General features: G+C 36.9%; 1 protein-coding gene across 1 annotated transcript; it reads right to left on the bottom strand.

Annotated features, from left to right (window-relative positions):
- Positions 1 to 271: 271 nt before the first annotated feature.
- FBXO15 (F-box protein 15) lies at positions 272 to 20,751 on the bottom strand. The gene is made up of 8 exons (XM_082479231.1): positions 20,647 to 20,751; positions 16,198 to 16,440; positions 15,714 to 15,923; positions 14,132 to 14,261; positions 11,651 to 11,733; positions 10,235 to 10,380; positions 4,479 to 4,603; positions 272 to 1,273 (listed from the first exon to the last, which is right to left on the bottom strand). Exons 1-8 carry the CDS (start codon positions 20,748 to 20,750, stop codon positions 1,004 to 1,006), a joined length of 1,311 nt encoding a protein of 436 aa, XP_082335357.1. The 5' UTR covers position 20,751; the 3' UTR covers positions 272 to 1,003.
- Between the last annotated feature and the right edge of the window lie 527 nt (positions 20,752 to 21,278).

The raw sequence follows: 21,278 nt of genomic DNA, 5'->3' as shown, positions 1-21,278 counted from the left end.
CAACAATATAGTTGTGTTTTTTTCTTAATGGAATACTGTGAAACTACACACTATGTAATGACACTGGAGTCCCCATATCACGTCATTTTATTTTTTTTATGCAGGGAGTAGAAGATTTGGTCCTGAAGTTACTTCAAGGAACCTGAAAGATCAGGCACATACATTCAAATTTTATATGAATAATTATTGTTAGATAAATAGTATCAGATATGCATTGTTTCCAAAACAACTGAATGTTATGTGCACCCAGTAAGAGCAGACATCATCTCAGCTGTACTGCTAATTGGGACACTTATTCATAGGACAATATCTGGCATAAGTATTAGGCTCAAATCAGAAGGTTAGAACACAGGAAAACAGAACCAAGAGGAATTTAAAGACATTTCATAATAGACATTATATGTGATTTTCTTAACAAATGCCTTAACTGCCATATTGTTCAGATCTGTGACTTCCTGCTACCTTTTAAATCCCCTACTAGAATACATTTAAGTGAAGTATTTTCTGAAAAAAGTATTTCTGTATTTAACAAAACCTGTCAAAATCTGCTATTTACCAATAACACACTAGCAAATTTGAAAGGAACAGCACACATGCTGTTTTACTACTAGGCATAAAAGTCAACGTTCTCAAAAACAGTGTAGCTTACGTAAGGTAAGGCATCTTCACAGCATGGCTCTCACAAGAAGCAATTTATAATGATAGTAACAAGTATCTATAAAGAAAATATTCCTAAAAATAATTTCAATATACCCAGTACCAGAAACAAATTAACCATGTGACATTCATCAGAGAAGAAAAACATTAATATATATCAACATGTCTCTTCAATCTCTCCAATGCCAATAGTAAAAATAATTATGCAATTGCATTTGCTACTGAAAAGCTTACAGGAACAGTCTTGATCATTGGTATCAATTTTAAGCATCAAGAATTTAGTGTGGTTTATGTTGTTTGTTTTGTGTTTTTATTTTAAAGCAAGGAAATTAGTGACCAAATTAAGTCAGTAATTTGTTCCATACCAGTTATTTACCTTTTTGGTGCTTATATAAAGCACCAAATTAACTATAAAATACTCCTTGGTTTCTTCCAACCATACCAACTCAACGCAGACTTTACCCTCTGAATCTGCATAGTCTGTTGTATAGATATGACCCATATAGTCATAAAGGTTGGATGCCTTGGAAGACAGTTCCATGTAGACTGGGGCACTGAAACACCAGAATGGCTTTCCAGTTTCATCCAAGAGAGTAACATCCATCACGTAGCAGTCCTACAAACACAAGCAGAAAACATCATTTCCCTATGCCATAGGGCAGTACGTAGTTTTGTCCGTGATTTTAGGAGAAATATCCAGGGTTCAGAAAGCAGTTTTTGGTATGAAGGGTAAAAACTCAAAATATAATTGATAGTGCTGCACTACTACTGCAAAACAACAAATACTTAAAGGTTTCCTACAGAAATCAAAATTGGAACATACAGACATCAAAAACTGTGCTACAGAAGGCAGCACTGCCAACCTAAATCAGACATTATCGCTTGAACATTTTTTAAGCCTTTAACATCTGTGTTTCTCAATTATTGGTTATCTGACCATTCAAATAATGATAGTCCTTTCAATATGAGAAAGAAACCTAAGTTTAAACTCAGGTGCTAAACTTGTGTGAATGCAGCAATGTTTGCAAAGATACTCAAGGAGACCACCCCCAAGGTGGATTATCTTAATTATATACCTGCATCACTTCCAGGAGCATCATATGCTCTAAAAGCATAAACAAAGCAGCGTCACATCTTCCATGCCCAAAAATTAATTTGGAATGCTTTATTTCACAGTACTACACAGTTGTGCTTCTGTTGCTTTAACATTTCTTTCACTATTTCTGACTTCAATCGAACAATACAGAGTAGATGGCACAAACATAAGAGGTAATGTGAAACACAGTTTTCCCAAGTTTGTTACTGTAGACTATGCTGAAAATAAAAAATTCAAACCAAATCTGATGATCATTTAATAGCTTATACAAGCTATAAATTTACTTGAAACAAGAAAGAATTACTATTTTCCGGTCTGACATCTTGCATATCAAAGGCCAATTATGAAAAGTAAAGCAGGGTGGCCATGAGTGTTGGGGTTTGTTTTCTTCCCATGTATTTCCAACTATCTGTACTTCAGCCATTATGTTTTTATAAAAAATTGGAAAAATTTCAAATAAAAATGAAAGAATTTGAATAAAATAAGAAAATTCAAATAAAAGTAGTGGCATGTTCTGCTGCTGTGGCTGATTTGATGGCCTGCATGTAAGAGTTTTAGAGTTTTATGTAAAAAGCCAAATTGAAACCTACCCACAGCTATGTGTTCACATGTGCAATCTCTCACCACAAAATAAGGGCTTTTAAAAAAGAGAAGTTGTTATTTATTTTTTCCTAGAAACAAATATTCAGTATAACTTACGCTGTAAGCACACAGGATAGAGCTGAACTGAAGACTACAACCATAGCTCTCTGTTTCCTCTGACAGTTAATTTCCCAGATTTTTATGTGCTACTCATGACTATTTTCATAGAAGAAAAAAATCTGCCAAGCAGCTATAAATCACATAGAATCATAGAATGGCTGGAAGAGACCTTTAAAGATCATCTAGTCCAACCCTCTTGCCATAGACAGGGACATCATCCACTAGATCAGGTTCTTGAAGCTCCATCCTACCTGACCTTGAACATTTCCAGTAATGGGGCACACACAACTTCTCTGGACAACCTGTGCCAGTGTCTCACCATCCTCATCATAAAAAATTTCTTCCTACTGTCCAATTTAAATCTACCCTCTTTCAGTGCAAAACCATTGTCCCTTGTCCTGTCATTACAGGCCTTGGTAAAAAGTCTCTCTCAGTCTCCCTCTAAGCCCCCTTTATATATTGAAAGGCCACTATAAGGTCTCCCCTGAGCCTTAATTTTCTGATATCTGCCCAACACAGCAGCAAGATTTCCTACCTCCTATCATATGCTTTTCAAGCAAATCAAGCATAGCCTGCAATTATGTACTAAGATCGCAGTAACTTTTAGCATGCAAATAGTCCTAATGAAATTAATGGGATACACACACAAAAAAAAATTAAAATAAAATAACCTCATTCAAGTTTAAATTTTTCAGAAGGCTCAAAAAAGCACCTAATCTGCATTATGGTTCTCAATGAACATTTATGGCAACTAAAGAAAGACAGCAAACAATTGCTATAAAAGCATTTTCTTGTTAGCTTGAATTCCTTCTGATTACCAACATACAATATTTTTATTAAAACACAAAGGGGAAGGATTTGTTGTTCTTCCAGAAAAAAACACACACCAAACTCAAAGTTTAGTACAAACTGAGAAAAAATACAAGTCAACAAACTCATTACTATGCAAACAAGGAATTTGAATAAAAAGAATAAGTCTGTGAGCAATTATAGAGGGAAGACTGAATGGAAATTGTAATCTAAGTTCAACTATAGTTGATGTTCCTAACATATACTAGTAGATTCCAAAGTTTTAAGATAAATTTTATATTCCTCACTTCACAGGAAAGCTGGCTGACACCATAAACTATAAAATAAGTATGTGACTGTCTATGAGCAAAATATTATCAAACAGTATTCCATTCCGCACTTATGCAGGATGAGCAGAAATGACAGTTAATTTTTACTTTTTTCAAATTAAGTGCCAAAATTGAAATCAAGTATTGAACCATACCATCTTTCAGTAGTGCTTAAGTTACATTTATCAGAATTTTTGGTACTTCCGAAACATTTGTGCAGCTGAAATACATTGAAAAACATATGCCTTCACCACTATTGCAAAATCAACAGAACTACTCTCAATCTTTCTCTAAAATATCTATTATAGGAATTTTATACAAGATAACAAGTGAGAATTCCTCTAAAATACAAACAGTTAATCCAGTTGACCCACATACATGACTCAAGAGCTAGGTGCTGACTGCATGAATATGGACTGTAGTTTCTGCCTGTGTCCCTTGGCATTTTAACATTCTACAACACTTTCTAACTTTCATTGCACATGCATGCTACAACAGAACTGTGGAGTATTTCCCTGTGGGTTCAAGACATTGTATTCAAAAAAACCCAACAAACAACACCCCACCCCTCCCTGAAAGCACATCTGCAGTACATTTTTTTGTCCAGCATTTCCATGCAGTGCTGGTCAGTCACAGCATCTTTGCTGAGTGAAAGGCACTGAAGTCCTCACACATGCAGAACGGGTCTATCACGCAATCTAGATTGTAGAACAGAAAGTATAAAACTTCTTTTCCTCAAAATTCACATCATTTTTGCAACATTTAAATTGAGGGTTTTTTTTCTAGTTACAGACACCCTCCACAAATAATAAAAAAAAAATTTAAATTAGTATATTTAGGATGCATAAACATAATTCTATTTTGAGATAAGCATTTACAGAAACAAAAATATATTTCTGACCGACCTTTACATTGCCTTTAAACACATCTGTTTCCCAGGATAAGCCAAGTGTCCCAATAAGTGGCAAGTGCTTCGCATTATCCTTTAAGCTTACAACTGTGAGCCTCAAATATCCATTTGCAATGTCACCTGAAAATATTAACAATATATAACATTATACTACTACAAATCAAACTAAGCCCAAGTATACTGTAAATGTTCCTTCTGTTTCTCTGCATGTCTGTAGTTTCCTCCCACTCAACAATAAGGAACACGGACATTCACCAACAGCTAGATATCAAGCACATTATACAGAATGTAAACCGCAGTTTAGGGCATTGATTCTGTAATCCACAACGAAGCAGCAGCTAAAAACAAGTGGTATATTTGATTATAAAAATCTGAATGCCACCTAAAGGACTTATGCAAGGATACAAGCCGTAAATTCCACGTGCATTATTTAAATCTCATGCGACTGGTGCCTCCATCACTGCCCACTCCCCGAAAGTCAAGCTCAACACAAAACACATGAAATAAATTATAAGATACCACCACCCCACCCCTTTTTTTTCTCCTTTTTTTTAAAATCTCTGCTTTGTCTGGTAACTCAATTAACCCTACCCAACAGGGTATAAGTTTAACTATCAGTCCTCCCTGGAAAGGATACTGTATCATTTAAACTGACAAGCAGGATACCTATATCAAGCTTTTAAATTATGGCTTTATTTTTTAAATAGCTTTCCAAAGGCTGTTTCATTTTTTGACAGAATTATTAAGATCTCTTTGTGATTTTTTTATTTTATTTTATTACTACACATAACCATATTTATTTGGTATGTCTGCCTCTCCCCTCAGAAGAGAGGCATTGTCATAGGAGGAAAGTTAACCAGTTAACCATTCCTCCTTGCTGTCATAGGAGGAAAGTTAACCAGTAAATGCAATGGTCTAATTATAATTTGGGGTACATCATAACAAACAAGATCTCTGACTACAAAAAAAAAAAAAAAAAAAGCACCACATTGTGACACAAGCAGACACACAAGTAGACACAAGCAGTAGGACATCCCTTAAAAAAAAATTCCTTGAACAAGAGATACTCTTAAAAGAGCAAACAAAAGCCCTAGAGACCTCAAAGACAAAAAAAAAGAAATAAAAAAGAAAAAAAAAAGAATGGAACTAAGTGTCTACCACTTGCCAGAGACAGATAAGAAAGGAGAGAAGGAAATCCCAGAAAAATACTGCTTGTCAGGATCCAGTAGCAGTCCCTGGATGGTAAGATGATAACTCTGAAGGGGCTTGTAGAGGTTTAAGATGCAAGTGGCAAAAGTGAAAAGAGGAGTGTTTTGCCTGTCCTCCTTTGCCTGTCCTCCTTCAATCAAGCCCAAGCAGCAGCATGAGGCTGAAGACAGAAGAAGCAACATCAGAAAGGCTGTCTTTGAGTTAAAAAGCTAAAGCCTGTGTGCAGGAGCAGCAAAAGCCTTTGCCTAGTGGCTGCTGAAAGCAGATAGCTAGAGGCACACTGACACAGAAAGAGAGCCCCCAGTTTACCACAGAAGCCAGAAAACTACTCTGAATTGGTACTGTGGGGCCAAGCAACTCCCAAGAGATTGCCTGGCCACAAACCAATGCTGGGAAGACATCACTCACAAGCAGGGAGTCCAAAGAATACTTACTGTGTGGAGGAGGCAGCTCGATACATGACAAAGCACAGAAGCAACTGGTTTTTCAGTACAGCCACTGTCTGGAATAGGAGTGTGAATACAGTGAAACCAACATGACTATGCCCAGGAAATATTTCGTATGGGTGAAGGAAAATGCATCACGCCAGACAGTGATACCCACTGTCCTTGCAGTGATGCCCCAAGAGAACTCGGTGAGGAAAGTGTAAGCAGAATTCACTTTCCGGATCCAGTTCAAAGTGCAAGAAAGGCTATTAAGTTGATACCTACATGAATGGTTCCATTCCAAACTTCAGTAAATCAAATCCAATCACAAGATTTCATTCAAGATAAAAATGTTTTACATAAATAGTCAAGCTTTACTAAGTGAACATTGAAAGCCCACATTTGAAGTTGAGCTTTTATCCAAGACATTTTAAACAGCATCAGTCAACCAGCACTTTTTCCAAAGGACTATTCAGTTACCTGCAATTCAGGTTTGAATGGAAGCAGCAATTCCTCTTGCTCATTCAAAACAAATGAAAATTTTCTTGGAATAAAAACAGATTTTAAAAAAGCATACTGCTAACAAATTAATGAAGCCTAGGACATCACTACTATTGCATTGCATTAATAACATGAACTGTTGCATTGCTAGATAGGTCACCTATTGCAGTTACTTCGTAACTTTAAGCCAGAATGGAAATAGAAGACACAGATCAGGAATCTGAAGGCTGATTATTCATGCTTTCGTTAATCCAGTCTTTATATATATTTTTTTTAATATAAGTGATCTGTTGCAGTCCTCATATCCAGAAGAAAGAAAAAGTATGCCTAGAAGTCAGCAAGTGCCAAGTAGTGAAATCTCCCCTTCCTCATCCCACTCAGAGGATAAAAGGAAATTAAAGGGCAGAGCAAGCTATGTTAAATACACCAAGGGAGAGATAGAGGAAGCAAATTGGACAAGGCTTTCTTCAGCCTGATCTAGAATTTGTTTCATTGCACCCTACGTCCAGAGTTTATGCACGTACAGCAGCAAAGCAGCCCTTTAATCAGTATAGGTTACAGGGAATAAATATTTCCAAATAAAGGGAGTACCAATATAGAGAACATGTATCATGTAGGCAAACCTCACAGGAAAGAAACAAATAGCCCAAAGGCACTTATTTTAGCTAAAAGGCAAGCAAGTTTGTTTTGCTAACCAAACCTTTGTTGCAAGTTGTAATTTGACTGTTATTTTCCCAGGGAAAGCTGTGCCTAACACTAATTCTGGTGGCAACAACCAGCCTTACCATGCTGAAATGGGGATTTAAACTTGCAAATCAATCTTCAAGGTCAAGCAAAAGCATTTCAAATACATGATGCGGTATTTTACAAACAAATCTTAAAAGCTCTCTAAACACACAAAAATCACCTCATCACATTTTGCAAGCACAACTCACATCAACAAGGAATACCATTGAAAAGCCAAGCTTAGACTACTATATGTCTACAAAGCTATGCTTAAAAAGTTGAAAGCCTAGGTAAATACATTTCAAGAATGTTTATTAAAAAGCTAGATGTAGTATTCATGGCTTCTATAAGTCATATAAAAAGCCTGTCACAGCTTCCTGAAAACAAGAAAAGTTTTCTAACACTTTCAATTCAATTTGAAAGTATTTAGCATATTCACCCTACAGTATCTGTCAACAAGACCATATCACCAATTCTGTTTAAATGAAAGGAAGCATAAAATAAAATGCTAAAAAACAGCCAGAACAGAGTGGCAAAACAGCTAGTTACTGCAGTGCAAGTATTAATTCCAGAAAAAGAAGATCTGAAGCCATATATACTCCATCCACTTGGTTCAATGAACTGTGATATAACTTTAATTTAATGTTAAGAATTTTGCAGAAAGAATTTAAAATAGAGCAGCAAAATGAAGCATAACATTAATGAACACTAACAAAAAGCAGATAAAAATAAAACTAAACACTAACAAATAAATCAGTTATCCTGCAGAATAACAAATGGGCCTTCCCTGGTAACCTATGAGTGTTGACAGCTTCCTAATAGAAACAAACAAATAAGTAAAACCCCAGTATAATAGCTGACAACTGATCTGTGTCTCAGGTTGTGGAAACTGCCATTGTCGTGTCACATCCATAACTCAAAATAGATCTGGATTGGGTGGAGAATTTTAAGAAACAGCAAGACTTCTCACTATGCTGGAGATCTCCATGCTTCAGAGCCCTCCCAGAGAATGAGACAAAGACACTAATTACAATGGAGCCTAAAAACAGAGCGCAAACCATCAAATACAACCAGCTTGGACAAACCTACACTGTTGACCACATTCAGAAACACCATGTTTACCAGAAAGAGCAAAGTGAACAACAAATTACCATGAAGATATGTGACAGCAGACAACCATAAGCTGCCTCACTACATCATTTTTGACCACAAATTATGGAGGAAATCAAGCATTTTCCAAAAGGAATTATTGTGCAAGTACATGGAAGGGAGTAGATGACAAATGAGCTTATTGCCTGCAGAGCCATGGCTTCAGCTGGCTGATGTCCTGTGAGAGCAGAATCAAGCGGCTGTCACAGAGCTAAAGGACGCAAAGCCGAAACAATTCGGAAAACAATTCACGATCATAAAACAGATTCTCTAACTAGCAAAGTGAGATGGTATCACAACTGCAGCTCCTGGACATTTGCTACAATATGCATATACATCAGCTTAATCTCTAACAGAAGTAGCTTCTGAGCAGCAAAAAAGTGATACCAACAAAGAAAGTGTGCCACATACTGCCTTCCTTTGTACAACTGTATTGCTAGGAGCATACAATTTTCATTTTAGAAAACAAAACATGACATTCACCTAAAATAAAAAAAAACAACCGAAACCCAAACAAAAAAACAACAAAAAAAAAAAACCAAACCAAAACCCCAACCCTCTGGCCAATTTACAGAATTTATTATTTTTTTTTAGGACATAAAGAGGACTCCTGTACTGAACACCACCTCAGGAGAGATTTCTATTGATACATGGGTAGAATTTCACTGAAGTTTTACCCTTATGAGTATTCCTTTATTTCAAGCTTGGAGCTTTTCAGGAATCTGAAAACAGGTATGTTTCAAATTCAAAGAACTACAACACTCCACACTGTGCACAAGGCTACAGTCTAAAGTGACAGTTCTTTGAGTCATCAAATATAAATTTAAAAAAAAAAGTCATGAGAAAATAGTTCTAACACTGTAAAGGCACTCAAGTCTGATAACAGTGCCCTCTACTGTCTTCATCAAAAAAAGTATTTTCTGAAATCAACAGAATGCTCATTAGTACTGTTAGCAGAAAAATACTAGGCAGAAATAACTAATTTACGGTGTTTAATTTTAATTGTTTAACTTTAAGTTTAATATTTTAATCTGTCTCTGCTGACAGAGAGACAGCTGTGTAGCTGCAAGCAGGGTTGTGTTGAAGTTCACCCATATATTTTGAAAAACCCCACTAGAATTATTAAGATGAGCTGTAAATGAACAACAAGAATAGCCAATTATGTCTCATTAAAAGAAATGTTAAGAATGGAAAAAAAGCAGCACAGTTAAAAACAATCACTGAAATTGTTTATTACACAATGAAAGGATGTCAGAATAGGAAAACTTAAGTTTACTGAAATAAAAGCTATAAATCTTGAAGTTCACAGTATCTTCTACAAATACATTTAAATGCTCTTAAAGTATACTTGAGAAGAATTCTACAGAACCAGGTCTCCAAACCATATGAGGACAAACTCACTCTCCCTTATAGTATACAAGTAGAAGGAACATCAACCTGCACCAAAAGCTGTGCCACCGCGTTATTAACTCAGCACTGAACCAGACAGAAGTATCCTGACAATCTGCAGAACTTATCTAAGGCCTGACACTGTCGATGAAATAGCATGCAGCCTTCATACAGAGCAAGCTTACGACACCACACAACACACCATGCAGATATATAATGAACAAAAACATAGCTTACTCTTAAGGGAAGAAACTGAAATTGATTTTTAAGAGTAAGAGATATGATATAAGAGGGAAAACATAACAGCAAGGATCATTTTAAAAATCAGACATTACTGTTCTGTCAACTCTACCTTTTCTGCAGAAGAGGCTCTTGAATGTTCCACACAGGTAGGTGCAGCTTCCACCATGCATATCAAGATGTAGATTGTAGTCATGCAGTCCATATTCTGGGTCAATATCATCCAATACAGGTTTATTAGGTGGAAGGGCGTATTGACTTTAAAATTAAGAATAATAATAGAATTAAGTAAGGGGGGATGACTTAATAGGAAGAGTTATAGTAAATAGCCCTACAGTGAGACTATCATCTTAGGAGAGGTTGTAAGAGGGGAAAAAAATTATTAGAAGACACAACTTTTCTTCTTTAGTAATGCTGTTGAAAATCAAACATCTCTAGTTCATCATACTTCTTTTAAGCTGCCTAATACAGTATCTAACATTTCTAATCAGCTGTCTAGCCTAGCCAAAGGCAGAAACTATGGCAGTTGACTTTAAAAGGTACAGCCATTAAACCCCAAAATATGGATTTGTTTATGCAAGAAAAAAAAAAAAACAAAAAAGCATCAGCCAACTAGCTACAGAATTCTCTGGAATAGCAGTTATTGAATAATTTTTTCTGTGCCTAACCTAAAAGAGAAACTACTGCATACAAATGACCAGAAGAGCCCAAATCCCAAAGGCAAAGGAGCAGCTCCTACATAGGATCCTATCTGGTAGTAATGGAGATGTTAAGTATACTTGAGTATACTTGAGAAGAATTCTACAGAACCAGGTCTCCAAAACATGAGGACAAACTCACTAATGGAGATGTTAAGTCTTACCTTCTGTGTGAAAAGAGCCGTACTAACTTATAGTGGTCACATAAGACTACCAGTAGATACAATAGTATCTGAACAGAAAGCTGAGGGGGTGGGCTGGGTGTAAAATAAATCACCAAAATCATCCTCTAAAACTAAAAAACTCCACCTTTTTAAAAAGTTTACAGTGCATAAACATGTATTATATTATACGCATATAAACAAATAATTCATAGGAAATCCAACTAGTTTTTCAATAGCACTGCAAGATAAATGCAGGCACTTTACCTGTTTACTAGAATTTTTTTCTCCCCTACTATACAGCTAAAGATTATTTTCCTACTTCCTAAAATGTCTAGGTCTTTCAGATAGGAAGAGGGCATAAAAAGACTGCTTGTGAAAAGGGAGAAAGTATGGGCAGCGTATTTCTAACTTTCTCAATACAGCAAGTACTAGCACACTTGTATGACTAAATTATCTCCTTAATAGCATAACAATGGCAACATTTTAGTATGAAAATACTTCTACAGCTTTGTATATAGTTCCTGTAACTGATGTTTATATTAAACAAGAATAGTTAATTACTGCCTAAATATAAACCTCTTACCAGCAGCCAATTTTAACCGTAAAACTCAAAGCTTTATTCAAAAGGTTATCTTTATTACCCACAAAGGAGAAACCAAAACTTACACAGTAGCAGAACCCAAAGTGCTTCTCTCAAGAAGTTGATGATAATGAAGACTCGCCATAACAAAAGCAATTTCATTTTTCTCCTGAAAAGTTAATTAAAGTGGATGTATTTTCATCTGGAAATACTTTTTTTCACAAGGTCTTCCTGAGCATTAAAATTCATAGATAAATGCTGCTGCTTATTACTCTGCCAGTTACTGTAATAATGTTTAATAATGGCTTGCCTTAATACTTGGACTCCTATAACTGCTACTGTCCTTTCACAAGAGTACAGAATATATGTACAAGATCACAACATTTCTATACTATGGGGAAAGGGAGAGAAACCAGCTATGCCAATGCAAAAGCGACCAACAGCAATCCATTAATTGTACCTCTCTAGCTTCTACTTGCCACTTTAAACCAGACACCTAAAAAGTGTCAAACAGGCCTTACTCCCAGCTACTAAATACCTAAGCATCAAGCTTATTTTCATGTGTAAGGAATTATTTGCGAAGAGGGAATCATCACTGAGGAATACAGAGCTGTTCAATAGAAATAGTGAATTTCAAAGTAAAACCCCAGATGTCTTCACCAGATTACGTACTGCTGAGAAAACGACATACCTTCAGTAGGCCTATATAGTTCAAAAAAACTTCAGAGCTCAACGTGAGAACTAAACAGAGCCAAAGGTATCTACTTACTTCAAGAACACAGAATGCTAGGATTTCAGCTTTTTTTTTTTAAAAAAAAAAAAAAAAAAAAAGAGAGAAAAACACATTTTGAAGTCCTACATTTGCAAACACATAAGTCAATAGCAAAATTATTCACTGCCAGTGGTCTATTACTTTCCTGAAAAGCAAGCAACTATTGTTTTCATCTCTGGGTTACCAAACAGAAAATTACATGTCCTACTCAAACTTTTTTTTTTAGCTACTTCTGTACTTTTTTAGTGCAAAATTACAGCTACAAAAGATATAATGCAGAGATTTATCAACCACATAGTCTCTCAGTCTTTCTCTATCCAAATACCAGAAGGCCCACATAACCTGTCCTTGGTTGTCAAAACTACTAGCATCAATAATTTCTGTTACGCAGCTAAGCTATGTGTAAAAAAAAAAAAAAAAAAAAGACTTATGACATTTACAATTATTACACCCATCTACCGTTAACTGCCCAACGGTACTCTGCCTACATAGAGAAAAAGAACAGCTGTTCAGAAAAGTAAGCACAAAAAAATATATTAGAGCGAGGCACTAGATGCTTAACTTTGTGGAACTTAGTTATGATTGAACCATTTTCCAGGTGCTGAAAGAGTTCTCTTTCCAAGCATGGGAAGGGGTAATGCGCTAGCAAGACCATAGGGACAGCAACACAGGGGCACCAATCTGCTAAACCTCCGAAAATACAAAACAAACGTCTGTTCACTTATTGGAGCTTTTCATAGATTGAGACAACCCGTGATAGGCTCATGCAGGTCAGCCAGTCTCAAGTTTTCTAGAAAATGGACACCTTTAAGTAAGAGTGAAAAAAATATTCCTTCTGTGGTTTTAAACTATTCCTCTGGTGCTTTTGCACATTTGAGGTAGCAAGAGTTTCCAGCTGGAAACGAGACTCAGTTTAGAGCAACTGTTCACAGGCTCCCTGAGGGAAGTCCTTTGCCAGTGCCAAATAATACAAGTCTACCGCATTAATATGGCTGGGGGAAGGCTGCCACCTCTGAATTCAGTCCCAGAGCAGAACACCTGAAATAAGCTTCCATAGCACCTAACCATACACAACTTCAGGCAGACACCTAGATCCCAAAGTATTCAGTGCAAAGACGCAGATTCCTTTAGAGTAGACGTCTACTTCAGATGTTCTGCACTGCTCTTCAAAGACAACCATCTCTACACGCAGCGTACAGAGACTAACCCCTTAACTTAGACACTTAATACCAAGAATTGAATATCCCCAAAAGGCTCCAGCATTCCTACTGCTGGAGCAGGATACGACTACCTGGTGACGTAGATTAAAGTAAAGAACTAGCAAAGGTGCCTTGTGGGAATTCATCACTTTGAGGGATGAGGACAGGGCAAGGCACAAGTCAGGGGAAGAAGCACAACTCTCCTCAAAACGTTCTATTTAAAATGGCTTTAGGATATTGAGCTTTGGCATGTGAAAACTGCAAAATAAATATAATTGAACACAGAAATAAGATCACAGTATCTAATATACTATGATACATAACTGTTCTCTTAATTTGTAGTGGATTTTTTTGAAAAGTACAGATACACCTGTGACAGCTCTTTAGAATACAATAAAACGTCAAATAGTGATCCCTACCTGTATTTTCTCGTTGTTAGTTTAGACAAGATCTTTCAAAATCCAAAGAAAAAGAAGGAAGATGGGAAAAAACCTAACAAACCAAAAACCCCAAAACTCCCCAAATCCCAAACTACATGGCAAAAGAATCTGTTTGTTCAAGTCATAATAAAGCATTGAAACAAAATGTTATCTTACCTTCCAAAGTCCCACTAAGAGCCCTGGATCCAGACGGAAGAGCTGGACAAGCTTATCAGCACCAACTGGTACACTACTTTCAGTCAGGTTAGCAAGATGGTATTCAGCAATTAAGGAACGTCGACGAGGTCTTTGAAAAGAACATATAGAATGTAGCAACAAGACTATGTCTCCTTATTTATGTAAAAGTTCAGCCTCATTTCATTTTTAACTCTTAAGTCTGACCAACAGCACATGATGAAAACAGTTTTGAAAGCATTCAGCATGCACAGCCATAAACTGTAATTCTGAACAACTACAGCATACCAGCACGATCTTAACACCCAACAAGAAAAGAAACAAAAGCCACCATAGGATGGCCTAATATACTACTTAAAAAACAAGAAAAACTTATGTTAGCCCAATATTTCAAAATAGCCACAGAATTACTTTATAATTTTGTTTTAATACTATGTTGCTACTAGATGGAATCACTTAACATTTGTCAGTATGAAAATAGCTACTAAAAGGGTAAATTCTTCCTCCGCAGAAGCAAAATTCCAAGGAAAGGATCAAACTGTACATATATTAAGTTAAAAGTTTCTGTTAAAGGAAGCTTTCATTTTTTAGAAAATTATTTCTCGATTTTGTCTATAATTAAAGTGATTTACCTCTGTAACACCTTTTAACTAAAGTTCATACTTCACAGGCATTCTTATTGGCTAACTATGCATAAAAAAGAGCTGAAAGTGAAGTCTGCATTACCTATTCAGAATGGAGAAATAACTCTTTCTAAAACCCTTTGCAGACTTAGGCTCTTATATATTCAAAACTTTTCCTAGATTTCACAATAGTATCACAGTAGTATCACCTACCATTATCCACTGCTAAGGAGGCAGCAACCAACAAGAACTTCATCATACTACCTTGAACTATAAGATTTGGGGCAAGGGTGGGACATCAACCCCCGTGAAATAAATACACTAATTGCCTGCAAGTTTCCTTTTACTATTTTCTATGCATGAATCATCGTTTTGGTGAAACAACTACATTTTCCACATAATTTGACTGCAAGACTTGTTTAGTTGACTTTACAGAAAAGGCTTCTCTTGATTTTTTTTTTAGGCATGTAGATGTCACCAAACACCATGTTCCCTAAATTCAAATACACATCTAATAGATAGAAAAAAAAAAAAAATGTTAGTAACATAGATTACCTGATTGTAGCCACATAGACATTTATGAACTGTTCCAATCTAAATATCTCACATTAAATTCTCCTAGATTTACAGGTTTGTTTCATGCTCATTTGTAGCTATGCCTTAGATTCAGCTTTCCAAGGCAGGACCTATCAGTTTGTATCTTGCATGCCAGTAGCTACATAAACCTATGAATTCATGTCATAGCTTCCTGGATTATTGGTAGAGCTTTTAGCAAGAAGTAGATATAAAGAGAAGGACATAGGCTTTGGAAGAAATACTACAGAGAACCTTCCTAAGAAAGAATTAACTTGTTAAGTCAAACCAAGGTCAGAGAGCTTCTGCAGACACATAATCAACCAATTACACCAGAAACCCCTCAAAACTCCTATGCTGAAACTCACCCATTCTTGCTGGGATATCTGCTTTGATCAGGAAGCAATGGTGTAACTCCAAATAGTTTCAGGTTTGACAGGATGCCTAAGCATGGCCAATTTGTACTATACCAAAGTATAGTAACAGATGTGTCCTTAAATGATACATTTGCCTTATCCATTACATGTTCCTTTCCGTTTTTGTCCTGTAGAACAATTATCCAACTCAAGCCAGAGGCTCTGTTATTTAGGAATTGAGAGGGGAGAGGGGTGTTTAAAAAAAAAAGATTCTCAAACTGACAAAACTTAAACTATGCTTCCAACAGAATTTTTAAATTTCTACTAACTGCTACTTATCGTTCTCAGGCTAGGTCATTTAAAGGCTACCATCATATCTTCCCACTATGATATACATTTATAGCTCTATTTCCATATCCCCCCAGCATTTCCAAATCCATTAATATTCTGTACATTGTTCTCAAGTAAACATTTTCTGTGACAAGACATCGCTTACTTCATAGCTTCTTTGTTTTTACATGGAAGACCTGTATAAGGATCTACAGCTTTAACAAGTCGCATTACTCTAGTTTTGACAGCAGCTATTTGTTTGAAGATGTATTCTTTCTTCCAATATCCAGGCTTTCTATCATGTAGAGCAGCACAGTCCAAGGAAACAGTTTCCATTTGTTCAGACTTCATTTTCCAAATTGCCCTTTTTGGCTGAAAACAACTGGAATAGATTTTCAGCCAGATTCCACTGAAAATAAAAATAAAGAGGAAAAACACATAAATTTCAAGAATAGTTACTTAATTAGTCTTATATGCATGTCTCAGCTACCACTGAGCATAATGTTAGCAGAAAAAAAGTCCTAGATTATCAGCAAACTGGGTTTAATCTAAATCTGAGTTTATAGAAGACCAGAAACTGTAGTCTCCTAGGTACTAGTCAAGAAAACACAAAGGCACAGTTGTACACTTTTCCCCATTTTGGCCTTCCAACGACTCATATGAGGTCAGTTTCCCTGGTGCAAACATGAAGGCTCAGGAACCAAAAGATGCTAGATGTCAGCATTTCTCATGGACTCACGAGGTTATCTCAAAGAATGTGCAGTCTCTGAACACATTTCTTATTCTGGATTATACATACCAAATGAGATCCACTTAAGACTTTCTGCTGTATCATGGGGGGCGGGGGGGGGGGGGGGGGGGTAAAAAAAAAAAAAAAAAGTTATTCAGTTAAATCTTAGAATATGCCAGTAAGTAGGATCATCAGATAACAGGCATCTCCCAGCGTTTTATGCCTCTCAATAACACACTAGAGTACATGTTTTTTAAAATGTCTTCCTTCTTGTTATGCTGCTACTTTCTTCACAGACACTGAAGCAGATTTAAAACAAAACAAAACAAAACAGTACATACCTGAGAGAAAACTATCATGAGGAAACAAAGAAAAGGTAAGTCTTGTCTGCCTGCCTGAAAATATAGGATCCAGGATAAAGCTCAGAGACAGCATAGCCATACTCAGTGACTTAAGTGAAAACTAAGGTTAAACAGTTACTTTTTAAAATTCCACCCCAAAATAAGGATGCATCTTCCTCACACAAAATCAGCTACTGGAAAAGTGTTTTAATACTTCTTACTCAACAAAGACAATCTGGACCCCCCAAGTCTCTCACACAGATCCAGCTGAAAGGGGGGGTGGAGGAGAATAATTAGAATCACCTATGTTTGGTGGTGGTACCACTGTCATTTTAATCCCTTCTGCATCCTCTTTTGAGAAGCTCAGAAGAGATGTCTTTTTTAAGAGATCAAAGAAACATGCAACAGGAATGATGGGTTCATCTCTTTCCCGTTAGAAAAAAATGAGGTCACATTTCCACCTCCCCACACCCCAGTATCTCTAAGACAGTCCAGGGAATATTAACTATAAGAAGTTACAAGAATTCAAAGAACAATCTGTGAATAAAGGTTTCTCATTTTAAAGTGCTAGCCACACAGTCTACATAACTGCACTAAAGAAAATTAATAGCAACAGAAACAAATTCTCAAGAGAAATACTCTACCATTTATCAGCAAGATTACCTTTACCAGTCCTCACTTATCCTCAGGCAAACTTACACTAACGTGCTTTGTAACGCATTTTTCCCCTCCTTAAGCCATTAAAGCATTCAAGGACTGAATCCACCCCACACTGCTTACTACCCATGAAAACCACTCTCACTTTATCACCTGCTGAGAGTAAGTCCCCACATGCCAAGAACCAGGCTCTTTGTTACTGATGCAAACATACTCGGGAATTTTGCAAAAACCTTCCAGCCTGCTGCTCTGCAGATATATATACAATCTCCCACAGCCATTTTTTCAGTCAAAGCTGTTTAAACCACACAGACTCATAAGCTTCTATGACTAGTAAAGAGGGGTTCATAGTCAACATGAGCTTCCAACTTTCCTTTCACCAAAATCAGGATATGGGGGGAGGGGGAGGAGGGCAGAATATGAAGAACAATCCTGTAAGTAAAACAAAGATTTTAGAGTTAATTTTGAGACCAGAAAATAAAAGACAACCCAGTTATCAGATGGTATAAAATATTCCTAATGGAGGGAAGAAATTCTTATTTGACTCCAAAGCAGCTAAGAATTGTGGGATGATGAAAACAGAGGAGATGTCCTTGACACATTATCATCTGGGGAAATTGAGCTACATTTCATCCAACTGGTCTTACTGAGCCTAAAAAGTCCAGTAAGATGTCCTCATATGACCCTCACCTGTTAAATAGAAACCCCGTCACAAGACAGACATCCTTTCCTTCATGGGGAGAGATACTCAGCATCTGGTTGCGTGATGCTGAAAAGACAGTAACAGGCATTTCCTGCGTTTCGCAGGTACAGTCTCAGGCAATGTAAGTTGAATGAAGACAGACTCGACACCAATACCTACCAACCTTCTCCTCACTCTGTTACACATTGATTCTTCCTTTTCTGAAACAGCATTGTACAAGCAGATGAGAAATCAGTTCAAGAAACTCAAAAATTCAGTCAGAGCAGGGAGGCAGAGGAGAGAAAGAAGGGGACTTGGAATCACAAGTGCTTAGGGAGGTATCGCTGCCCCTTCATCCTCAATTTCTGAAGAATTCAGGGGAGACAAAAAGGCATCCAACAGAGAAGCGTGAATTTGTCTCTTTCACAGCAGAATACATGCCACTTTTGCCTCAACGTATTAACGATAATACTCATCATAAGGCCTCTTTTTGGATGTTGTTACAAGCCAACCCAACCTCGTACTGCTAACTCAAATGCCAGAATTGGACAAGCAAGCACCATTGTCAGTCATTACTTGACCACAATAGCAAAAAGATCTTCTCCTGTGCTCTGGCTTCTCACTACAAGCACTTTCTGATGGTGATCAAAACCCTCAGGCTTTCAGACAGACTATCTACATGAGCTTCTCACACTGCATGACAGGAAGGCTAGAATAATGCCACATGTTGGGGCAGGGCAGGGGTGCAGAAAGGAGGGTCAGACATTTCCCTGCCTTCAACAGTTACGTTGAAGACATCAGTGTCAAGGAACTGTTAAAGCGCAGACATTATTTGAAGAGCCCAAAGACAAAGCACACCATTAGGCAGCACAGATATATCACAATGAATGGCTGATGGCCCTGTTGCATCGAGGACAGCATCCTGTACATCCAGGACAGTAGAAATATCCTCAAAAACAATCTGCCTTAAAAAAACAAGATCAGATTTGTCACAGAGATATGCATGGACCTCAATTAAAACTTCTGGTAATTCACCAAAAGATTCGGGGAAGGTCCATGGAAATCCAGCAGGAAGAAGTGACCTAGTCCCACTGAACCAGTCAGTCTCCTAGACAAGGGAAAGTATCTTCTCCCTGAATCCCATTTGTGCACATAAAGTAATATCTCTCAAGATTAGAAAATGGAAACAGACATTGTTGAGATGAAGACACAGGAATCAGCTTCCCTTGAAGAGCCACAATGATTTTATCCTACCTCACTATCTGAAGTAGAAAATACATATTAAGATATATAACTTGTGTCAACTACGCAATTTTTATCTACGTGCACCTGCTGACAGCCTCACAAAATAAATCTGGATTATGGCCTTCCCTTTAAATTCATCTGTTCTAAAGGTGTCAATGCCAATGTTAACCAAATCACTGTACAAGTTTTGGCAAATAAGTGAGAAACTTATGAATACCAGATGTGGCAACTTCCTATATAGGGAGAAATCTCATTTAAACAACACTAATGCAGCAAAATACTAGTAAAAAATATATATATATACACCGTAGTTATCACGTACCAACTACAGTCTCTCCATTCCATCCTTTCACAAAATTATCATGACACTGGTAGGAGCAATTTGTGAACTCTGTATAATCAACCACTTACAAAAAAATGTGTCAGTATTTATCTTTGCCCCTTTTGTTTTCATTTAGAAGTCACCAAAATTTGACAGAAAGAGCAACAGATAAAACCCACTAGTAAATCACTTGACTAAATCAAGCCCTCTGCAAAAATCTGGTGAAAGAGCTAAATAAGTAGGACTTTCAAATTATGAAAGCTATGACAATTCTACAAAGCTACTGGCTACACACCACTAAGGATTGCCTGAACCAAAAAGCCTGTGCAGGTGCATGTGAATACAAACAAATATATGCAAATTTTACAACAAAATAAATGCTAATAGCAACATTTCAAAACACTGTATTCAGTTTTCACTCCATAACTTCCATTAAACTTAACAGGGATTGCACAGCTAGAATTCTATACAACACATCGTACTGTGAGCTCTGCAGTACATTTTCAGCAGAGTAATTGCCAGTAGGTACATGCATCAGTGCTCTGGCATCAGTGAAACAAAATTAGAAAGACTCATAACTCAGGTAAACTCATCTGCTGCACAATTAAGACTAGCACTTATGCCTCCCATTTCCTTACTTGTCATTGGCCAGATGATAAAAGTGCTTATTCACACAACCAACACACAACAGGGACACAGCATCCAAATAGGAAAATATCTTCATCAGCATTTCCGATGGCATGCTGGAAAACAAGAGAAAGAGAAATAACCACTAGGCTCGCCTGCAAACTCCAGAAATGACAATGGCAGAGAATTTTAATCCCAAACCAGAGCAAAACAAGAGATGGAAACTACCAGCTTGTAAATACACAAATCAAAACTCACCTGAAGAGTTAATGTGCAGTTTCCATTCTGATTTGTCTCTCTGAGCTAAAACACTTACTTACAACTATTCACCACAACCTATTCAACCCACACAATTACATGAGAAATTACGGGTTTGCATTTTCATTAAACTTTGTTAACTATAACTCAGTTTGACATCAAACTATCTCATTCAACTTCAGTTTCTCACTGCTTGTACCATGATTTTAACATTCCATAACCACCAGCATTTGCCAGAAAAACCAATACTCACTCTCCTCCTGACTGTGGTGTCAGGTCTCAGGACGTACCAGGACAGAAATGTCCTAGTCAAACAGTGAGATCACGCTCTACCTCATCAAAATCTTCAAACCACATGTGCTCAGAGATCTCATACAGTTTTCAT

Source organism: Vanellus vanellus (assembly GCF_965231255.1).
Source record: "Vanellus vanellus genome assembly, chromosome: 2".
Classification (NCBI taxonomy): Eukaryota; Metazoa; Chordata; class Aves; order Charadriiformes; family Charadriidae; genus Vanellus; species Vanellus vanellus.
This window is presented reverse-complemented; position numbering and strand designations above follow the sequence as displayed.